This window comes from Amblyomma maculatum, chromosome 1 (assembly GCF_055883805.1).
Source record: "Amblyomma maculatum isolate TAMU_Amacu chromosome 1, ASM5588380v1, whole genome shotgun sequence".
Lineage (NCBI taxonomy): Eukaryota > Metazoa > Arthropoda > Arachnida > Ixodida > Ixodidae > Amblyomma > Amblyomma maculatum.
In genome coordinates, this window is record NC_139344.1 from 56,460,364 (window position 1) to 56,484,269 (window position 23,906).

Below are 23,906 nucleotides of genomic sequence, written 5' to 3' on the forward strand. Positions count from 1 at the left end.
CTGCATTTCGACCAGAAAGACCATAACTTCGAAGAAATTAAATTATTTATTCTCCAGTCAGTCTTAAATCTTCAAGGGACAAAAAATACAGGGGAAGGCATATTTAATTCTTAAATTTATAACATTAGAACCAACAGGAATAAACATTTCGAAAGGAACATTAGAATCCCTTGAACATATTCCCTCTGCGCCATAACTAGTCAAGAAAACGGTCCCATTCAGTGTTAATTGAACAGCCCCCTTCGCAAAAGGAGCACGCGTTTTTCCAAACAAGTTTCCTCTCATCCCTTCTTACTTTGGTTCCCCCTTGAATCCTTTTCTTCAGATAATGGGCTTGGCAGGTATGGTTAGTTTGATCTGTTATTATTCTGTTTCTTTGTCCTTCTCCCTTAAAATGTCTGTCCCCTTTCAAGAAAGGCATGTCAGGTGCTGACTCGTCATCCATCCCAACTGTATAGTCAGATACAGGTCAAGAAAAAAGTAGCAAACAGCCCTCAAAGGACTCCCCTCCAGCCAGCAAGCGTCTGCCATCGCGGCACACACGGGAAAAGAAACAAACAAACAGAAAAACATGTTTTTCCATGCTTACAGCCTCGCGGACTTTAACTAAAATGGCCACCGCCAGTTGTTGCGTCCGTCCGTCAGTTACGGCGGCTACATCGGTGTCACCTCACGACACTGCTGATGCAGTGAAGCGCAGAACAACGAAGTGGTTTTGTGAAAACTCAACAGTACTGAAATTCACCATCAGAATTCGTCGTTTTACCTGTTGTATTCCGATGAGTAAATGACTATTGATCGAATTGAGTAAAGGTATGTATTTTTGCTGGAACTCACGAAGCAATAAGGAACTATTTGCCAGCACGGACTCACTTGTAGAAACCACGTTTCAAGCGCTACTCGTAGGTATCATTTTGTAGCGGTAAAAACACAGACACAAAGAACATGAAACACAAGGGACATTAGCGCGTGTCCCTTGTGTTTCGTGTTCTTTGTGTCTGTGTTTTTACCACTACAAAATGATTCCAACAAGAAATTACCAACTAGCCCAACTTGAAGTTTTAACGAAGTTTCTACTCGTAGGTGCAAGGCGGTTGGCCGTGACGTCATGGCATAGCTCGGCAGCTATTGGTTGGAGAAGGATCTTTTGATAGCTGGATGCCACTTTTTTCTTGACCTGTAGCTGACTACAGTTTTTCTTGCAGCTGCCACTTTCCATTTTTATTTTTCAGACCATGGGGATCACTGGTTCCAGGCTCAGAATTTCATACCAAAGAAACATTCTTTCACTCCTTTCCCTCCTTCTTTTTCCCCACCCTCCTCCGTCCCCCCTCCCTGGCTTTTCTTCTTCGGAAGCAGAAGTGTATTTAAAACCCCGCCGGTGATGATCGTGCTGCTCAGACATGTCCACTTGTCAAAACATTAGCTCGGCTTGCAAATTGAGGCCCCCCGCCAACTCTTGTTCCATGCTCTTTCATACTGTGTACCAATCTTATTTCTCTCATTCTACCCTGCTTTTAAGGCAGTCACTCTGCTGCTGCTGCTTCTCACAGTTGTGGTTGCACATTATCCGGAAGTAGTCGCAGTCTTCTTCCCTGGTACTCGCCCTCTGGGCTCTTCCCGCATAGCAGCCACTCGGCGGCGGTGCATGCTTCCATTCTCGCCATAACCGCAAGCCACTAAGTCATGCGTTGCCTCTTTCTCTCCCCCTTCCTCTCCCTAAATGCGGGAAGGGGACTTCCAACTCCCCACTTGACCACTTGCTAGCCATGGCAGGTAGCTGATGGCTTTTCACTCTGCTACCATACCTATCATGGCCCAAGGCTAAGCAGAATCTTGTGCCTAAAGTTTGCTTTTTCAAAACTGTGGCCACCTCTTGGGGCACCCTGCCCATGGTAATTAAGTTCACCTTTGAAGACGTGACAATGTTAAGAGGTCCCTCAGGATCCTAATGCTGGCAGCCACCCGACTCTCAGAGATGTCAGTGTTCCAGATGGTCAGACTGCATGAAAAAAGCGGCTGGTGAAGGTAACTTTGCAAGGCAGCTAGACACCAGTGATGTGATACAAAGTTTGCATGATGAAAGGATGGCGTTGGATTATTGCACCTTCACGTCACAAAGAGAAATGCCTGCAGCAGTGCAGCTCAGGTCTGGTGTCTTCTGCTGTTTCAGAAATCACTACACCCAGTATGATAAAAAAAAATGACAATGTAAAAAAGAGGGCATAACTTGAATTATAACATTTATAACATGATCAAAAAATGATCAAGAAACCTCCCAACTTTAAACTCTGCACTAGCTGCATGTGGTACCTCACTCTGGCGGTTCACACCAAATGGTGTTAGAGGAGCCCCACAACAGGCAAATTTCCAAGGGCGGAATGCTTCATAGCCCGACTCTAGATGCTCCACAACCTGAATCTACAGGCTCATTATGCTCTCATAGCATTGCCTGATCTCATGTATGGCTATGGAACTTATGCCTCAGTAACAACATTCTTGAATAGTGAGTCAATCAATATATCTGCACCCATCTCAGTAAAAACTGGCTGAAAAGAAATGGATTCCCACCACCTGCCAATTTCCTAGCAACTAAATGGAACTGCTTTCTAATGATGTGAATGAAATACCCACATAGCGTTAGATCTACAGGTCATCAACACAGATACAAGCTTAGATCCTCTACAGACTAAAATGCTCAGTATACAAGTCGCATGGCTTGGCTCCAACTTAACCAGCAAATACAAATGTGCAGGTTTAAAACAATTACTTTCCAAGAATAAAAATAAACATGTTGCATTAACAGACGCTACTGTCAGGGAAGTGATATTCAATCCTGATGGATTTTTAACCTAATCTACAGACTCGGCCAACCAAGCGTGAATTGTACGACAGGTCAAGTATGAGCCAGCACAAATTAGGACAAAGAGGCTTAGACAACACAAGCGGACAAGTGACTGCGTAGTCTATGTCTTTATCCTTGTTTGTGTGCGCTCCTATCTGATTGCCAATGTAATGCCACATGCCCAACAGTCTGGCTCCTCAAATGTAATTAATACCCCTATCACATGGCACTTCCAATCCTTACTGGGTCAAACTCGAAGCAGACCGGGAGGTATTTACACCGCCACTTTCAAGTGTAACTGAGCCCGATCCTGCTTGGCTCAGTTGCGATTCCCAAGTGCGCTTGAGGCTTGCAAGCACAATCCAAAGTGGGTCTTAAGGCCCCAATATAGTCCGACGTTTTCGACGAGACTGGCAAAGTCGGCGACGTCGACCCCAGTATGTCGGCTACAATGGGCGCGTCAAAAAACTGCCGCCTCTACAGTCTGGCGCGCACGGTACCACGGCGCGCATGCGCACTAGACACCCTCGAGGGCTGTTCTCTGTGTGCATTTTCAAGCAGACGGCAGGCCATCTACAGGGAGGAATTGGCTGCCTATCGAGACACTAATTACTGTTGCGATCAAGGCAATGATGCGATGCGTTTACTGCAAATGTTCAAAATGTTCAAATGGCACAAAGCATTTACAGCCAGACGTGGAGACGTTCAGCCAGCAATGGCTTGAGCCCACATCGACGACGGCTACAGACTGAACGATGATTGTGTAAATGCGTGTTTTATTGAAAACCAATCATAATTTAAGTATCTGTACGATTACAGAGGAGTTAGAGATTACACAGTAATAAGGATCACTTTCTCGGTTGGCCGGAGTTCCTGTAGAATTCCATCAATTTCGCGAATTCCCTGGTTGTTGAGCCGCTGACAATCCGTGTGGCCAAATTAAGTACGGCCTACGATTCGGTCACAACTCTATGCGAAGCCACTACTGCAGTTTCTGGTATTCTTCCACTGAATGTACTGCAGATAAGTGAAACAGCACCATCGTTACACCTCTTAGAGCACTGCATTAAAATGGGTATGGCACACGCACTGCAGCGAAGAACTCACAGCTGTGCTCGGCCGCACTGCTGACAAATTTCAGCACAAGCGTTTTTTTCCCTCTGAACGCTTCTGTAGTCAATCCGCTTGGTATAATAGACGCAGGGCTGCCCTCGAATGCCTTTTAGCAGCTTTTCAGCAACAGTGTCAAAACGCGCGCTGTCGCTGTCCACATAGCAAGCCGATATCTTCACTGCGCGTGAGGAATGCTAAGATGCGTGGCCGACGCGGTCGGCGAGAAATAGGCGAAATTCTATTTAAACGTCGGCAACGTTGGGCCGTGTCGGCTCACACTTGCTACGTCCATCACGCCGTGACGTAGAAGTATAGACCTTGGTTTTTGCCGACGTAATGTCGCGGAGGCCGACGTGCGCGCGCGTGCGTTGTCGGACTAATTGGGGCCTTTAACACCTTTCTGAGCTTTAAAGAAAAAGAAAGGAAATTAATGAAATAAAAACACAAATGTTACTGATAAACTGATTTAAATGCAGGGCAATGTTTTCAGCGCACTATGCCTGCTAATAAAAAGAAATGCTTTAAAAGTAATTGGACACCCTGCTCTACCGCCGGCGCTCACAAAGAAGGAATTTCCAAGTCTGTCAGCTAACGCTGGGACCGTTTCAGCCACGTCTTCTCGAGAATGCGTGTGGCAAAGATACGTTGGCAAAGAAAAAAAGGGGTTGATGAATCGCAACATTTACAGTGACACGCTGATGACCAGTTTTCAATGATCACTGAAAATCCCTCATGCTTGAAATCCTCGATGCAGATCAAGTTCAGTGAGGTTCAAAGTGCTAGTCTTTGGGTCCTGGCTGATAGCGTGGATGTGATGTGCCCGTTTTGGCAATGTTTTAATTATTACCTAGCCCCTAGTTGATTCATGTCTATATTGACCATGAAGATTGTGCATGGCACACACATCACGATAACAAAAATTGACCATCAACACAAAGTTGGAATTTTATCATGTAACACAAAATGCTTCTCACAATCTTTCCTGCCGCGAACCTCACGAGACTGGAACCACCTTCCTGCAGAAATTGTTGGCATTACTAACTATGAGCAGTTCCGCGTAGCTCTAGCTAACATTGTATACTCAGGTGCTATTTGACATTCATGTACATACTGTACTCTCTTCATTTTTTGTGTATTTACCACTCCCCCTCTGTAATGCCTCTGGCCCTGAGGGGTAATGTAAATAAATAAATAAAAAGGTGCATGAAATTCAGTGCTGGTATTTGTGAGCTTTCATAGCACCCACATAACACAGAGTGCGATTACTAAATATTGCTCTTCGAAAACTGTTCATGCTGTGACCAGACTTCTTATACAATTAAAACATTTTCGAAGAGCATTATTTATATAGTATATTCTGGTAAGTAATACATGCGTCACAATTAAGGTTTCAGACATGCAGAAGCATGCTGTTAGAAGGTTACAGGAAGAAAGCACACACCACAAAAGAAACAAATGAATGCTGTGGGGCTCAAGCTAAGCTGAGGTGCACGAGCACTAAGTACAGGTGCCAGCACCAAGTTTTCGGAACACGCAGTCTAACAGAAAGCTGAAAAATTTCACGCTGAGGCACGACAAAACACTGAGGAGCTTCTTGCACATCCTACGTTCCGAAGACCGTACACGGACACCTGTACGTGTAATGCGATTGGAACAAGTCGAGAGATACTCACCTTTACTTGGAAAAGCTTTCATCACCCCAGGCGGGCCCCATGTGAGGGAAAAAAGATCAGACATGCCGATCAACAGCTCTTCGAAAGACGGGTAGCCAAACATTTGGTATTCAATGGTGCCACCGAACTTCCTGAAATAGAGTTCTTCGAACTGGAGTACATCAACTCCATCGGCGCTTTTCTCCGTCAGCAGCTCCCTCATGTTCTTCTTTACTTGCTGCGCAGCGATTAAATCAAGGTCTACCGGCAGTAACGCTGGCCGGTATATACTCGAACGCTTTGATGGACTCTTCGCCGCGCTCGTGCATTTGGAAAGATTCTTCTCATCACGGACGAACTCATCTATATATGCCACTTCATTAGTCACCGTAGCTGCCACAGAAAGATCATTTCCTGACTGCGTCACTTGTACAGCGTCTGGAATACTTCGAAGAAGGCTTTGCGCATCTCCGAAGCCGAAGTGTTTGAATGGCAAAGCCTTACCCTCACTTTTGTAATACGCTCTGAGGAACTGTCCAATCGTTAAAGCCCTCTTTTCAGAGATCAAGAGTGAACGGAGAACGACTTTTAACGCTAACAATTCTTCATCTAGTTTGGTCGACATGACCTACTGAAGAACAAAGATTGACACACGCGAACGCAGCCCTGAGAGCGTGCAGCTCATTTGCCTCCCAATGTGCCTTCGGATGGCTGTCCAAATCACAGGTGAAACGATTAAAAATAATCACACGTAAACAACCACGCCAAACCTCGAGTGAGTTCCAAAATCTGGTTGTCCTATCCAGCGAACTGCCAGCCTGACACACGCAAACAGCGCATATTTCAACACGTGCACCTCGCGCACCTCGAACGCATATCCGAAAATCACGTGTTTACCGCGGCGTCTAACACTGCGTTAAAAAAGCAATAACCCAAAGCAATCAAGTTTTGATGATGATGATGATGATGTGCCCTAGCCGGATGAGAATAAACTAAAAAGGAAAGAGAAATGAGAAAGGATTGTAGGGTAGAGCAAACGTTATGGTGGCTACTAGCGGCTATAAGCACTATCAGCGTTTAACTATTGTCCACCACGGGCTTGCCGTCCGCACTAAAACTCAGTCACCTGAACTTGGACCTCACGGTCGCCACCGCGCGATCTTAGTGATCTTAGTACCAATGGGCAAGTGATCCATGCCGCAGGCATCTTTCGTTTTACCCACTCATCGATGTTCCATCTTCTGTCCCCATTTTGCACGTCCGCAGCCTCTAATTATGCCTTCCTATCGCGCAGATGCTTTACTTTTTTTTTTTTTTTCTGCCGCGTAATGTGCGCCAAGCCGCCCAGACACGGCGGCGCGTAGTTCGAATTATTCGTAGCGCAACCGACTCGCGTTCGAATTAACGGGCTTTTTTATACATAGATCTCTGTGGAGCTTGGCCGGACCAAGAAGTGTAGTTCGAATTATCGAGGTTCGAATTAACGAGCTTTCACTGTATGTCTATCTTGTTTAACTTGCAGTACTTATGTACTGATCAGCAATTATACAGGTTTTACACACAGCGAATATTGCCAACTCGACTGCTTTACTTTACTTGAGTGTGAACTGTAATTATGCTTTAGCTATATTTCTATATAGTTTTTTTACAGTTGGTTTTAGTTTTATATTGTTTAACATCCCAAAGCAACTGAGGTTATGAGAGACGACGTAGCGAATGGCTCCGGAAATTTCAAACACCTGGTTTGGTTTATGGCGTTCAATGTTCCAAAGCGACTAAGGCTATGAGAGACGCCGTAGTGGAGGGCTCCGGAAATTTCGACCACCTGGAGTTCTTTAATGTGTCCTGATAGTGCACAGCACACAAACGCCTAGCTTTTCGCCTCCATCAAAAAGTGGCCGCCGCAGCAGAGATTCGATCCCACATCCTTGGGCACAGTATATACTTGAGTGCCACTTCACTACTGCAACGGGTTTATAGTTCTTTATAGAACAATAATTATTACGCAGTCAAATTATGCAGTCACTTAAGTGGCTAAAGCATGAAGAGTAATAAGCTAAACCAGCAAAAACATGACAAACCACAATCTAGTTTCGTCTATGAATAACGCCACTCCTTTCCATACAGTATTGTAAATCTTTATGATGAAGACTTTAGAAAATTTTCCTGACTCGACTGCTGGCTCGTTTCTGGTGAATTTGCACATGTAGCTTTCATGTTATGGTAATTTTTGTTTTATAGTAAGTTTTACAACACTACTTACAGGTTTGGCTGCGCGCGATTTAAACCCATAATTATTTGCGGCGAGTAAAAGGAACCGTCACCAATGCCGAGTTGCCACTAAACTGATTGCACATGCGCACAGGAAAGTGTATTCAAAATACTGGCGCACCTTGCCGTGGTCACCTCAGCATCTTTCAACAGATCTTTGACGGTAGCTTTGTGCTGGCAGCTTTCCATTTCCCAAACTTTGCGTAAACGTAATATGTTTGCATCACATTTTCTTCAGAGCAACACTGATCTGTGATGTAAACTACTATGGCACTACTGTCACTGGCCTTGGGTGAAAAGAAGGCTTAGTGCCCATGGACATGTAGACCAACACCGTGCGCTCTCGACGCCACTGCAGGCTGGGGGCGATTAGTAGGCTTAGAGACTATAAGATAAATGGAAGCAAAAGTTTTAAAAGCAATTCTCCAATTTCACGGGGTACCTATGATGTTATTGTTTGGTACAGATCAACCATAAACCTCTTAGAACAGACTGTGCAAACGCGAAATGCCATTTCAAAGTTAGAGTATTTTTAAAACACTGCGAGACATATGGGGGTGCGAGTTGGGAGGGCAACCTATAAGAACGCATGTAAACACAACTTACCACAGTATTTTTCTTGTTTAGCAGAGTACCAGTGGAGGCTGCCGATCGTTAAAAGTTGGCGAGTGCTTTGAGTAAATGTATGGCAATGCTTCGTCATTTCGGATGTAATCTATTTATAAAACACCACTAAAAATGTGTTGCGATGTTGCAAAGCCATACAGACCACAATAACGCGCATTGACAAGCTTGAAGTCAGTGCCGCTTCAGTGCTTTTTACCTAATGTGAGACCGCAGACAACTGCAACACAACCTTGATCGTCTTGTCCGTTTGTAAATATGGTGAAGGTCTACAGGAGTGGAAACAGGCCCGGACATTTTGGAGCAGCTTTGGGCTACAGATAGATTGCATTGAAGGTTAGCTTTTCCATCCTACAGCTTTTTTACTCCACTGCCTCCTGCCAATAGTTTATCATTCTTTGCTCGAGCAATGCTTGGGCTTCTTCTTAATATTTTGGCGATAGGCCCCGTATGCCTTTCCAACACTCTTGAGAAGCTTCCTAGCGAGTGTCAGCTTTGACGTAACAACCCATAATGCTTCAAGTATGGTTTTGTCTGCCGTAGGCCTGGCAAGCTTGCCACTGACAAAGAGGTTCGATGGTGAGGTGCCTGCTTGTTTTCACAGCAGAACCATTAGAATAACGCATGAAGTTTTTGCAGTCTTAAAGTTTTCTTCCTAACGGCTAACAATAGTTTGCGCTACCTGCTTCGCTTGCTAATCTCGCTTCTCTCCACTGGCAATTCAAAAGGCTGAGAGGAGGTGCTACGTCAGATGCACAGTGAATTTGTTTTTTCGCAATTACCTCCAACCGCCGGTGGCTCATACTAAATTTAATTGCGAAAAAATGTTTATTATACTCCATGCTTCCTTCCCTTAAAAAAAACTCATTTGTATTAAGCCCATTGCAAGATGTGTTATACCTTTGCTACTGATGCAAAGACATTGTTCCCATATTCTGCTAAATTTGATGGCAAAACAACAAAACAGCCAGTTTGGAGCAGTTTTGGAGCAATATTGCATTTTGGAGCAGGATGGAGCAGGGAAAAAAGTTTGGAGCAGAATGGAGCAACTGGAGCAGCACTCCAACCCTGTACATGGGGTATTCCCTGTTGGGGGTACAGATTTGAAGCACATATGTGAACAAAACATATTGAAATATTTTCACAATGCATAGAATACCCTTGGAGACAGACATTTGTTGTCAGTTGGCAAGTGCCATGAAGAGTTACATAGCATGCTACATAATTTAAAAGCTATGTTTTAAAACCTCACTATAAAAATGTGTTGTGAAGCTTGACACACCCAAAACGGCGATTATCCACTGGGTGTTTCTCCAAATTGTGCAAGCTTCTTGCAAAGTCAGACATGCTGCCACATGTGCTACATTTCCTTGCAAAATATCACTATCAAAACTAGATGTCCTTTATAGGCTTACATTCAAGGCTATTCGAACAGCCTGATAAACAAACCGCGTACAGTAGCAATGGTACACAAGCCACTTATACAGCAATCACGCATGAAAAACACGATGCTACAAAATCTCGTACGCTTTTTTTTCCATCAGTACAGCACTCAATTCTATGATGCTCTCCTGCCCCTTGCTTAAGGCTACTAGTTCCGTGGGGATCACTGGTGGAATAAAAAAAATATTAAAGGTGACCATGACTTCTCTTTATTTCAAGGATGCAGAAGATCAACATCAATGACCCAACAATGACAGGCACGGAGGCACACTGTCAAACACTCACCTTTCAGACTACTGGGTCCCTTATGTCATGTTCATCCCACAAGCTCATGCATTAAAGGGGCAGAACACTGGCCAAAATATGTCACGAGATTATGGTGGAGATGAAAAGACCGTGCCTCATATAGTACAGATCGAACACTACAATATCAAAGAAAAGAGGTGTTACAATTTTAATTTGCCATTGAAAATCGCATAAAACAACTAGGCGCTATCTAGCAGAGAAACCCTATTACTTTCGGTGTAGAACCCCACGTGACTACATCAGTAAAATATAGCTGATTTTTGCAAGTGCTCGCTGTTCTTTTTTCTTCTAGGAGTCCTTGTCATAATTCATTATATTTTGTGCTCTCTCCACTGTGCCTTTAAATGAAACCACCCCTCCTTTCCAACCGCGAGAGGCATGCTTTCAGGATTTGCCACGCCACAGTGTTTGGAATTCCGTGAATGAAGCGATGATAGTACCCAGTAAAACTTTCGTCGAGGAGTACGTTATTGTGCTGTAACAGCATTGAGTGTTAAACTGAAAAGGACGTTACTCTAACAAAAAAAATGTCGAATTACTGCCTGGCGAGGGAAATTTATATTTGTTTACGGTACGTCTTTTCTGTCGACCACCAGTCGTCATCGCAGTCGCCGCTCACGGTTTCCAGCATCGGACTACATAAAAACGGGCGAATGCACTGATCGAAATATTCTAGGTAAAAATTTTCTGCAGCGTTTCTACCAAAATCGTTATGGAATCGGACATTTTAGACATCAGCCTTTCCACTGCAGCGAAAAAAATGTGAGACCTAAATTCCAGTGTTCTGTCCCCTTAATATACGGTGAAATAAGACAAAGCAGAACCAAGCGGCTTTTGTTTCTTTAACATATAATTTTCTTCTTTCATGTCCCAAAGCAAGCTATAAGGGACGTTATATAATAGACGGCTCCGGTTAATTTTAATCACCTGGGGATCCTTAATGTGCACTGACATAGCACAGCACGTGGGCGCTTTTCTTTTTTCAAAAAGCAGCCACTGTAGCTAGGATTTGATTCTGTATCCGGTGCAGGGCTCTCATACAACTGTCCATAGCTAGAAGGGAAATAACGAAGAGCTAGTGATTAATTGTAAGGTAAAACACAACCAACATTTCAGCACGTCTATAAGAGAGACCACTCATAGTTGTAATGCAAGGAGCAGGGGTGTGTGAACATTTGGAATTTTGTGTACGTATTGAATATGTTTGTTACATAATTCATATTTGAGGTAACATTATTCAGAATTTACTGACCATAGGAAAATTACCGAATGCATCATAAGTTTTCGAATTCATCACAGTTTCACTGCACTGTGACTTCACCGCAATGCATGGCTGCATTGACTGTGCAGTGAAGCATCCTCAAAACACGACGGGGCCGTTTTGTGAAGGGGGCCTTCCCGACAGCGTGTACAAAGTGAAGCACTTAATGAAATAAGAAAAAAATGTCACTTTCACTTAGATGTTATTGCATATGCAGATAAACATTGTGCAGGGCAACCATCAGATAAAGTTATTGTGATGCAAAAATTTTTGAAACCCATTCAATAATTCAAACTTTCAATTAATTTGGACATTTTTTATGATCCTTTGAAGGTCGAATTAATGAAAGTTTACTTTATTTAGCAGCAATATGAAAACTCCACCCCATTTTATGCAAGTCTTTCCTGTAATGAAAACCAATATACGAAACCTGTATAAAATCTATACTGGATTTTACAGTAGCGTATACACTTCTGTGCAACTCTACAATTTTATTTGCAAATATCATGTGATAATAAAAAACAAGCGAACAAAGTTTGCTATTTCTTCATTCAAGCGAACAAAGTTTGCTATTCCAAAATAACAGCTTGAGGGGCTAGTTGGTGCTGCATAATACCCAGAAATGTGGCGCAACAAACACAAATACATGCGAAGAGACACAACACATGCGCACACTACCAACTGTAATATGGATCTGAACACACTTTCTCTACACCACTCCTCCTCTTCTACACTCAAGTAGATCTTCTCATCATCCTCTTCTTGGCCAAGGAGATAGGGCACTTTCTTCCCTGCAGAACATAAACATCGTCCAAGCATGGCAGTCACCAATTCTACACTCACGTACATCTCCACACACCTCTGCTTTGCCCAGCAGCTAATACCACGCTGGACAGTGACAAAGTCCACCACATAGTCACATAGTCGCACACTAACAACCACCACCACACATGTGCAGTACGACATGTCCATCCAAAACATCACTGGTGAAGTCCCTATGTGATGAAAAAACTGTAACCTGCCAACATGTCTACGAAGCAACGAGTACATGAGAATGAGAAGTACATGTACTTGAGAGAAAAAGGATCAATAAACAAACATGGCCACAATACCCCCCCATAAGAGGTGTCTAAGAATAACAGCTTTAGGCCCGATAATAAACTCGATTCTTTCCATTACTCAAGAAAATTCCTCAATAAACGTAAATTCTTTTCTATGTAAACTCAGCAAGGCTTCACTAATACATCCGTCTTATTTCTTTTGTATCCAGAACACCTCTAAAAGTTCGCGCGCCATCTTATCCCGACTCTTCCCTAAAATATTAAGCCTGCAAAACAATGGCTCACACTTGCACTTCTGACAGTGCAGGGGTAAATTTGACCCCTTCCCATTTTCTATGGACTTCTTATGTTCCCTTATTCTATCATTGATGAATCTTCCAGTCTGCCCTATATATACTTTACTGCACATCAGTGGAATCTCGTAAATCACTCCCACCACACATCCAATAAAACTCTTTACATGCTTCTTATCGCATTGTGCTTTCTTTTTCCTCCCTATTAATGCACACAACCCACCCAGTTTTCCTGCCGCAGAAAACACAACTGCCACCTCATACCTACCTGTCACCTTTTTCAGGCAGTGTGCCACTCTATGAATATAAGGTATCACTTGTGGGCGTTTATTTCTCAACTTATCTGCAGTCCTTTTTTGCCCTTTCATTTTCTGAAGCAGAGACTCTGCTACCCCACAAATAATCGTAACCGGGAAACCAGCCACCTCAAGCCTTTGTAATTGGTTATTGAAGCTATCCTCAGCCATATATTCACGTGATTTTAACAAGGCCGACTCCAAACAAAGGGAAGCTATCCCTCTTTTAACAGTCTTTGAATGGGCTGGACCATATGGAAGTAGCTCTTTTTTAGCCCTGGGAAAATACTTCCAACATACTTCCCCATCACAAATTTTCATATTTAAATCTAGAAACTGCAACTTGTCCACAGGTAGTTCATGAGTAAAAGTAAGTCCTTTTCCTTGTATCCTAAAAATAGAAAGGACGTGCTCCACACTTTGAATCACTGCAGAGCCCTTATCCAAAATGACTAAGAAATCATCAACATAGGTATCTAAATATTTTAAAACCTGAACCATTAAAGGCCCACTGTCCACCCTCCGGTCGAAAATATTTTCTTCCCCGGTGACTGTGAGACTTTGCCCCTAGAACGCAAGGCCGCAAAATGTTTTTGAAAAGAGTAACTAATAACGCAGTTACAGCCACCGCAATCACCCGATTCTGTCATGCTTCTCTCCTTCCGTTCCCTCGCAAAGGTTTTGCACTCTCCTGCCCGAGGTCGTCTAGCCTCCGCAAGACAAATTCCCCTTCCTCCTCCGCGTTTGGCGGGAGGTGGAGCGTGGCACTCCGCGAGCGCGGAAAAAAAAAGAAAAAAAGAAAGAAAAAAAAAAAGAAACCGACTGAGGTAGCGCGCACCGCTGGATTCAGTCTGGCCGTGGCGAGGGAAAAGCGCGCAGGGAGCAGTAGACACCCATCCTTCTCCCGTCAGTCAGCGAGACGGACCAATGGACGTCGTTCGCGGTACGTACGTCATTACTGTGGCTCGTCGGGCCAGTGCAGAAAACGGGGAAGCTGGCTTCCCGAAGGAGAGCATGAGAGAGCTTTGAATTGTATTTTCAATGTTTTGCGGCGCGCGTGTCACTGTAGCATTTTGCACAGACTATCTCTGGTACCTGATCGAAACACTGGGCTCCTTTGCTTAAAAGGGCCTTCCCTGGACAGTGGCCCTTTAAGGGATGCATAAATTGCTCTGTCAACAGAAGATAAAAAGATGTTGCATAGAGCTGGGGCAACGCATGACCCTATACAAATGCCCCTTCTCTGCACATACATATCAGTCCCAAACTCTTTGAAGAGAAGGCGACAATTGCAATTGAGGAAAATTTTGTTAAAGTGAAGAAAATTAGCAGAACAAAAGCTATTGCGTTATGTAATGATATGCAGCTAACCAGGTTGGCAAAGGGGATCAGTGATTGCAAGAAGGCTTGCTTGGATGTGTTTTTCACTGTTAAGATTCATAAACCGGACTCACCTTGCAGATGTATTGTGAGTGAACATGATGCGTGGCAACAGTAGATCAGCCGGTATCTTCTTAAACATTTAAAAGGTTTGGAATTTGATGATGCCTTTGCAACTAAGAATTCTTTTGACGTGATCAATTTCTTGAAAGATCAAACCAATCTTGGGTACTTTTTTTCTATTGATGTAGAGGATTTGTTCTATTCGGTGCCGCATTTAGAATTGTTTGAATCGGTGCGAGAATGTATTGAAAGTAATGGCGCTATAAATTTTCAGAACTCTACTGGTGTCAATGTTGACAATTTTCTTGCCCTACTCAAGTTTTACCTTAAGTCTACTGTTGTGTCGTTTGGTACTGATATGTATGTGCAGAGAAGGGGCATTTGTATAGGGTCATGCATTGCCCCACTTCTATGCAACATATTTTTATCTTCTGTTGACACAGCAATTTATGCATCCCCTAATGGTTCAGGTTTTAAAACATTTAGATATGTTGATAATTTCTTAGTCATTTTGGATAAGGGCTCTGCAGTGATTCAAAGTGTGGAACGCGTCCTTTCTATTTTTAGGATACAAGAAAAAGGACTTACTTTTACTCATGAACTACCTGTGGACAACAAGTTGCAGTTTCTAGATTTAAATATGAAAATTTGTGATGGGGAAGTGTGTTGGAAGTATTTTCCCAGGGCTAAAATAGAGCTACTTCCATATGGTTCAGTCCATTCAAAGACTGTTAAAAGAGGGATAGCTTCCCTTTGTTTGGAGTCAGCCTTGTTAAAATCACGTGAATATATGGCTGAGGATAGCTTCAATAACCAATTACAAAGGCTTGAGGTGGCTGGTTTCCCGGTTACGATTATTTGTGGGTAGCAGAGTCTCTGCTTCAGAAAATGAAAGGGCAAAAAAGGACTGCAGATAAGTTGAGAAATAAACGCCCACAAGTGATACCTTATATTCATAGAGTGGCGCACTGCCTGAAAAAGGTGACAGGTAGGTATGAGGTGGCAGTTGTGTTTTCTGCGGCAGAAAAACTGGGTGGGTTGTGTGCATTAATAGGGAGGAAAAAGAAAGCACAATGCGATAAGAAGCATGTAAAGAGTTTTATTGGATGTGTGGTAGGAGTGATTTACGAGATTCCACTGATGTGCGGTAAAGTATATATAGGGCAGACTGGAAGATGCATCAATGATAGAATAAGGGAACATAAGAAGTTCATAGAAAGTGGGAAGGGGCCAAATTTACCCCTGCACTGTCAGAAGTGCAAGTGTGAGCCATTGTTTTGCAGGCTTAATATTTTAGGGAAGAGTCGGGATAAGATGGCGCGCGAACTTTTAGAGGTGTTCTGGATACAAAAGAAAGAAGACAGATGTATTAGTGAAGCCTTGCTGAGTTTACATAGAAAAGAATTTACTTTTATTGAGGAATCTTCTTGAGTAATGGAAAGAACAGAGTTTATTATCGGGCCTAAAACTGTTATTCTTAGACACCTCTTATGGTATTGTGGCCATGTTTGTTTATTGATCCTTTTTCCCTCAAGTACATGTACTTCTCATTCTCATGTACTTCGTTGCTTCGTGGACATGTTGGCAGGTTACAGTTTTTTCATCACATAGGGGCTTCACAAGTGATGTGTTTTGGATGGACATGTCCTACTGCACATGTGTGGTGGTGGTTGTTAGTGTGCGACTATGTGACTATGTGATGGACTTGTCCAGCGTGGTATTAGCTGTTGGGCAAAGCAGAGGTGTGTGGAGATGTATGTGAGTATAGAATTGGTAACTGCCATGCTTGGACGATGTTTATGTTCTGCGAGGAAGAAAGTGCCACTATCTCCTTGGCAAAGAAGAGGATGATGAGATGTACTTGAGTGTAGAACAAGAGCAGTGGTGAAGAGGAAGTGTGTTCAGATCCATATTACAGTTGGGAGTGTGCACATGTGTTGTGTCTCATCGCATGTGTTTGTGTTTGTTGCGCCACATTTCTAGGTAAAGTTGCTATTTCTTCATTTTGTTTTCTTTCCCTCCCCCACTGGGGTGGTGCAGTTTTAAGACGCCCGACTGCTGTGCCGGAGTACCTGGGTTCGAACTCGACCGCGACAGCTGCGTTTCGATGGAGGTGAAACGAAGAGGCGTCCGTGTGCTGTGCGATGTCAGCGCACGATAAAAATCCCGAGGTGGTCGAAATTACTCTGGAGCCCTCCACTACGGCTCCTCTTTCTCTCTTTCCACTTTCATTCCCAACTTCCTCCCTTTCCTTACGGCGCGGTTCAGGTGTAAAGAGCAAGTGTGACAGATACTGCGCCTTTCCCTTGCTGTGAACCAATTATACATTACTATTATTTCTTTCCTCAATGATCAGACAGCCTATATTCAATTTGATATTCAATTTGACATTCGAAGGTGTTTTCTCCCATATTCATATTGAAAAATTTGAATATTCACACACCCCTACTGACAAGACAAGAGACCGAGCTTAAGGAGGACACACAGTGTTGTCTGTGCCCTCCTTGTTCTTGATCCCTCACCTTCTTGCCCTAAAACTATCAGAGAATTATGAACCAATGAGCCCAGGTTTTTACGAAACTGACCATGATTAAAAAATTTCACACACACGACTGCATGAGATAGAGAAATTTATATTAACATCAAGAATCAGTCTTCTGTAACAAAACAATGCAAAGCGTACGACTTGCATTTCCTGTGCTGCAAAAATATACTGACATAAAAATTAAGAAAAAAAATTGAAACTAATGTCAAATAACAATACTAATTAATAACACTTCATTCCATTTTTTAGTTCCTAAAGATGCACTCTGCTACCCACATAGCACATAACACATACAAGCAAGAAGCTGACTGAAATGTTACAAGAGCAGTTTGTGAGAATGAGCATCTGCTTTCACAACAAAATGCTCTTTGACAAACTCCACCTAAAGATATTAATCCGAAATTCCTCTTTTTTCTTTTAAGTGTGAACAAATAAATCTATACTTCCAGAAAAACATACAAAATAGTGCTTGTACAATACTTTCTCTCTTGGAACACACCTCTGGCACATGGCCATACGCCCTTTAAACGGGAGCATTTTTGTGGCACACTAGCATATATGTGGTCATATTATATACCCTTGCATGCAAAGCAATGTAATAACAGAGTGCCTCCCACACCCAGTGACTAGCCCTCTATCAGACAGGACTTGCAAGATGCTTATTCATTATTGGCAGGTTCAACCAGAGTGCACATTTTTAGTTGCAACCAAATGTCAAAGCTAAACACTGCATACTTATTAAGTTCACTCTTGTTCATTCAAAATCTCAAGCATTAAAAGAAGCAAGGAATAAGCAATGACAGCAAGCAGAATATGCATTGATTCTTCTCCGAGCAAGTGCTGTTAAACTGTCAATATGCTTTAAAACCGCCATTAGTATCCTTTACAGTGCATTGCTATAATGCCATAGAGAACTAAATAAGGCGAGTCTCATCATTTGAACTTGAAGGTACCAGTGAACTGCGTATGCAATTATTCAGCCTGTCTTATACTAGTCTCCAAAATTTAAGGTGTTAATATGTTAATACATTCCGATCCTAGAACACCTCCGATTATTTCAAAAGGAATAAAACTGCGCCACTTCATCTAATATCTCGTTTGTCCCAAATGCTTAGAACATTAGCTGATGTGTTGCACATTCATGCCCCCTGTGGCATCCATGACACTTGAAGCTGAATATCAGCTTTTCTGGACATTTTCAGAGGTAGCGCAGACACCTGATTTCATTACAAAAGCTGTAGTAGACAGTTGCGGCATTCTGTTTCAGATAACTGCAGAAGAAATTACAAGGGACACAACCAACACTGATACTTTGATGCCATTTCTAACAAGCCCTCTGCACATGTGGCATAAAATTCCTTGGACTGCTGTCCCAACTATATATACACCTCATGTGCTGTTTTACTGTCAAGAAATGCTTGTTACAGTGTGTGCTTAGGGTAAGATGTACTCTCATGAAGTCGCCAACATTTTGCAATTTCTATCATCAGCAAATCGAACAGCGCAAGGAGCGACTTTGTCACTGGTAATGAGACTTCTTTATCCTTCACATTTTGACATTTCCACCCAAAAGCCTACTCTGAACTTGAAGAAATGGTTCTGTAGTCACAATATTATGTCTTATGACATTTCGCTAGCAACACTTTAGGCATATACTAGCTGGCCAGTTAAGGAGTTGAATGCAAAATACAGATGTACTTTAAACTGCAATCAAATAAATTTTGCTCTGCATGTACCAGATTGCACAATTCAGACACACGATAATTGCATGCAGGTTTAGAGAACATATATATATATTCAACAACCTTGTCTTAACCCGAGCGCTGCTTGTATATGTTTATAAATCCGAATTTATGACTTATCGAGCAAATTTAAATTTTCACACTTTTCTTAATTAGCCACACTGGTTCCAAGTTGTGCCTTTTATGCAGAAGCCTACAATTACAGAAAGTAAACCCAAAGGCCCATACAGTTCCAGTCTACAGCAGCTTCAAAAAAGTCACTGATCAATAATTTGCCACAGACAACAACCTCGAGCTTAAAAGAATGGATTGGTAGCATGAATATTACAGTGCTGTCAGGATCCAACAACTGCTGTACCCCAAGTCTCAAAAAATAATTTTCTTTTAACTATATACACACAAAGGAAGAGATGGGAGAAAAGGATTTGTTGCAGAAAAGCTCTGGAGCCTGCATGACTAAGATGGTCTCGCTGACTACTAAGCATTAACAATATATAGGTATGCTTAGTCAGAATGAATATTAAGTGGTCACTCTGGGCCCAGCCTAATAGAATAGTGTTCTACCGCAGTTTATAATGGGAAGGCCAAATAAAATCAAAGAGCACAGGTGACCTCTTGGTTTCGATATGCTTCATTACAGTTTTCTTTTGAAGAGAAAGATTTTAACATAAAAAAGGTACGTGTTGAGCTAGTCTGGCTGAATAAAAATATATTACCATTTTTCTAGTGCTGCATCAGCTAAATAAGAGGATTCTCCGCAGCATAAGGCAGTCAAAAATACCAATTCAAAAACTGAGTAATGAACAACAAAATTCATAGCAAGAAGTAGAAACCATCTGAAAAGCCACGCTAGGTAAAAAAACGAGACAATTTAGATGTGAATAATGCATGACAATCTTAGAAGAGCAGGCTTTCCTGGTTCAAAATCAGAGTCAAAAGCTGCATCAAAAATGGTTATACCTTTCTTAAAAGTGCACCAGAGCAAATTTTGAGCTCGGTTTTTTTTTTTTTTTTTTGTGGGAACTTGATCTACATGTTCTGAGCATGCTATAAATTTTGGATTATATCTTGTGCGACCAATTTCCCTAATAATATTGGATTATATGTCCCAGCTCTCGCTTTTCTTTTTTAACTTGCTGCAGAGAGTGGAAGGAGTCAATGAATACATGGAGTACCTTAAAGTAGGCAACTGCATGGCGGTTTACAGCTCTGCTGTCGTCAGAGTACGTAATATGAATAGTGATTTTGTGAACATGTTTCGGATATTTTTTTCAGTGATATGTTCTCTAAACCACATATACATAGTGGCTTTATCAAAATATTATTTACGTCATGTCCAAAAACAAAGATTCTCAGGATGTTATCACGATCTACAGTGTTTACCACAGCGTGATGAAGTTCAGTTTTGCGAAAGCAAGCAGCATACACACATTTTTATTTTCGTGGGTTTAATTTGGAACTGCATCGTCTGCGACTAAAAGTTAAAAAAAAAAAAAAACGATAAAAGCAAAAATGTAAATTTTCAGATTGCTCTTTAGTGCACTTTCAACAGTGCTGCAGAAAATGCCAAATTAACTCTAGGTACTTTTGTAGTAGCAGGAGCAACATACTGTAGGTCGTTTATGACATTTCCTTTCATAACTTTCTTTTTTGCCCATCAGACTACTGCTGCAAAACACCCACAACTCAAAGAACATGGCACAGTGGGCAGTCGGACCTAAATACAGGATACACATTAACAGTTACACCCAGGCTTGCTCATTCCTGGTTCAGAACACTTTGGCAGGATCACATATGGCACCAAAGTATCCAATGTAAGGCCATGAAAGATGGGAGGAGAAAATGAGAATGCACACCTACTTACCAGCAACTTATTTACATAGCATCTCACATCCAAGGCCAGAAATTGCATCGCTTGTATTTGCAAGGAATCAAAATCAGGTTATTTTTTCATGCAGCTTTAAAACTAAAGTATTGCATACCTAGGAGTGCTTTACAGACATAGCAGCCAAATTGGTCTCAAAGAGTAGGGAGAATGAACAGATAGGAAAGGGGAAAAAAAAGAAATGTGACAAAAGCTCCATCATGTACTGTATTAGCGCGACTCCTCACACAATGTCACATGATCATTCGCTGTACAGGGGCTGACAAGCACTATGAGGAAAAGCACGCAGTGCCAACTACTTGCAATGCCAATTGGCTGTCACAACTGGTAGAAACTGCAAGAAAGGGAATGTACTAAGTTTGTGAGCACAAGTGTGACAACACAAAAAGCCTCACTTGTTTTTACTCAGAAGCACCAATATGCTCAAATCTACCATGCCACCAAACAGAGGTAGTTGATGCATTTTTCAATGCCTCCTTACTCCCATATCATTACTTGAAGGCCGAGGGTTATGCCCAGTAGTCCGAACTAGAGGTTTCATCACTTGGCAATAAATGGCTAATCTTCGTATAGACCATCGAAAATTAGAAGTAAAGTTTTCGGCCGGTTCAATAGGCAAAGGCTTGGTGTGTCACTTTTCTGCTGTAGCTCATTACTTGCGGGTGAGGTGACCTCGGACACCTCACAACACATCTTTACCTCATTACTGCCACATGGGTAATGAGGCATGCCATCATTACTGCCACATGGGTAATGAGGCATGCCATCTATTCCTACAGTACTTCTACTGACAATGAAAGCCTTGACCTTTTGTCAATTTTGAGTTGGAACATTTTAAATAGTAAGAACTTCCGTCACCAGCAGTGTGTGGCACAAGATCATAAAAACAATAATTTGCTGCCAGCATCTCTGCTGACAGACCCTGAGCTCCTATGAGCCTTTTGGATTGAACCCTGACTGCTTGCCCCTATCACACTGAAAACCTGTGACAGCAAAATCACAGCCATTGCTTATGCTAAGAGTGTTCTACAAGGCATGTTCTACAAGAACACATGCCAGTCAAGTGAACACAATAGGTTATCGCTTTTGCAGGATCTACAACAGTACGGCCATTTATGAAGTAGAATAATGTTTTTGTGGCTGAACAGTCGGAGGACTGACGCAAGTGCAATAGGGGCAAAAATAAAAGGCCATGAATGTCACACAATGCAATGCACAAGCATACTGTTGCAAAGAAGATCGACAGTGGCGCGAGAGGAGCCCTCGTGCTAGGCCAGCCAATAAATCATCGTTCACCCTGTTGCCATGTTGTGCCGTCTTCTTGCTTGTCGCCACGTAACAATATTTTAGGATTACTGGAGCTCAAGCTGTCAGTGACTGATCAAAACGTTGAGACGTAAAAATTGACTTGCCTGTGGCCTTGCTCATTTGTTTTGGAATCACTCATTACATATCCTGCAACAAAGATTCACACTGCACAGTCACACTGTTTGGATACGATGCTGAAATACCTAGTCCAGAATTAATTTACCATGCCAAGTGCTGGATTAACTTCACTAGTTTGCAGAAAAATGCCTAGCAGGTCGTCTTTGATGATACCGCACAAACACAGGGTTCCTTGCATTGCTTTAATTAGCTATCCCATCATTATATTCATTGCAAAGTTGATTGTAGAAGGTCAGTAAACTGATGTAGGCAGTCCAACTTGGGAAAATGCATTACCGTCTCGACACACGAAGTCCCTGCATGGAGTTCTATCACTCTTTAGAGCCACATTGCATTGATGTGCAAGAATAGATCTAAGACTGCTGATCTGTTGTAATATATACCATCCAGAATAGTCTGTAAGGCCACTGCATTAAGCAATACCTGTCTGAATAAAAATGACGGCTGGAACACAGACTTAAGGATTTATGCAACTTGGACAAAGGTTATGAACTACCTCTTTCGTTTTGCACCATCACTTAATAAGCTAAGAAAAACCTTACACCAAGTAAACCCAATCTCATTTATTATGCTGAAGGACAATGCTAATAGGCCATGATGGCCAGCAGCCTTAAAGCCAAACTCAAAGCCAAAGTGTACAATAAGCTCTGCACCTTCAATTTTCTGCCAGATAATGCAGCTAGAACATTTCCATTTCAAGCTACTCATAAAAAACTACAAAAGCAAGACAACTTTACGACTCTCCATACACAACCCTAAGCATGATGGAAGCAGAGCCACAAAAGAGTGTACTTGTCTAAGAATGCCCTCTTCATTTGATAGGACTTTTCCCCCTCCTTTTCAAACCAAAGCAGTTGTACACTTTAGCACAAAATTGTTTGCACAAAAAGGCTACTATCTAAATGTCACCATGAATGAGAGTGTACCAAAGTTCTTGTTGAGCTCTGCATCATCTACTGGAGATGCATACTCCAGGTAACCATATCTTTGCGAAAAGGAAAAAATTTGTAGCCAACAGGTGGACCTTTTTTTCTTTCCTTTGCCTTGAGCCACCGTGATATGAATGCCACCTGACAGTTACGAAGAAGTCCTCCACAGATAGCAGCGATGCAGTCAGTAGTCCATCGTCTTGATAAACTCAATAGCAGCACAAAACTGGGTCCACCAGTAGGCAGCCTCTCCTTGGCAGCACCGACTGGCACGCTGGAAAGTCTCAACAAATTGGACGGTAGAGAGCAGGTGAGGAGGGTTTGCTCGAATGAGCACGAAGACCAGCACGGGCACAAGGTCGTCGGCAGCTGCTGGGGCTCCGGCAGCTGCAGACAATAGGCTGGCCAGGGAGGCACAGCAGGCAGCCACGCAGGCCACCTTGTCCTGGGGGCTCTTGTGGGCGGCCAGGGCCCCTAGCTGTGCCTGGGCACTGGGCCACGGGCTAGCAGCATGGAAGGCTCGGGGGATGCGCAGGTCTCGGTGCTCCACAGTCACAACACGTGATAGCTTCTGTATGTGCTGATGCAGCACCCTGATGGCATGAAGAATGCAATATGATCATCAACTTTTGCCATTTGCTGCTTTTCTCAGTGCCCCAACATACTTCATAAGCAAGCGTAAGCATAAATTTAGGGGACACTTAAGCTCTATCTTTAAGATTATGACGTGACAGCATTAATGGCTCTCGTC

At 42.6% G+C, this 23,906-nt stretch overlaps 2 protein-coding genes across 6 annotated transcripts in view; both read right to left on the reverse strand.

The window, feature by feature from the left end:
- Positions 1-6,726, reverse strand: part of LOC146202424 (uncharacterized) — a 132,538-nt gene extending 125,812 nt beyond the window's left edge. The window contains exons 1-2 of one of the 3 annotated variants that reach the window (XM_084588181.1): positions 5,632-6,721; positions 1,910-2,002 (exon numbers count right to left, since the gene is read on the reverse strand). Coding sequence is in view for 2 of the 3 variants with exons in the window: in XM_084588178.1 (XP_084444304.1) it covers positions 5,632-6,235 (604 nt within the window). In the remaining variant the exon portion in view is untranslated. Of the gene's footprint in view, positions 1-1,909; positions 2,003-5,631 lie in introns of all 3 variants that reach the window. The other 2 variants (XM_084588178.1, XM_084588180.1) reach the window with 2 other exon arrangements.
- A 10,499-nt stretch (positions 6,727-17,225) lies between these two features.
- The window catches only part of Gapvd1 (GTPase activating protein and VPS9 domains 1), a 120,218-nt gene continuing 113,537 nt past the window's right edge, over positions 17,226-23,906 (reverse strand). For all 3 annotated transcript variants that reach the window (XM_084588183.1, XM_084588182.1, XM_084588184.1), the window contains exon 20: positions 17,226-23,748. In XM_084588183.1, coding sequence (XP_084444309.1) covers positions 23,340-23,748 — 409 coding nt within the window. In that variant the 3' untranslated portion in view covers positions 17,226-23,339. The remainder of the gene's footprint in view (positions 23,749-23,906) is intronic.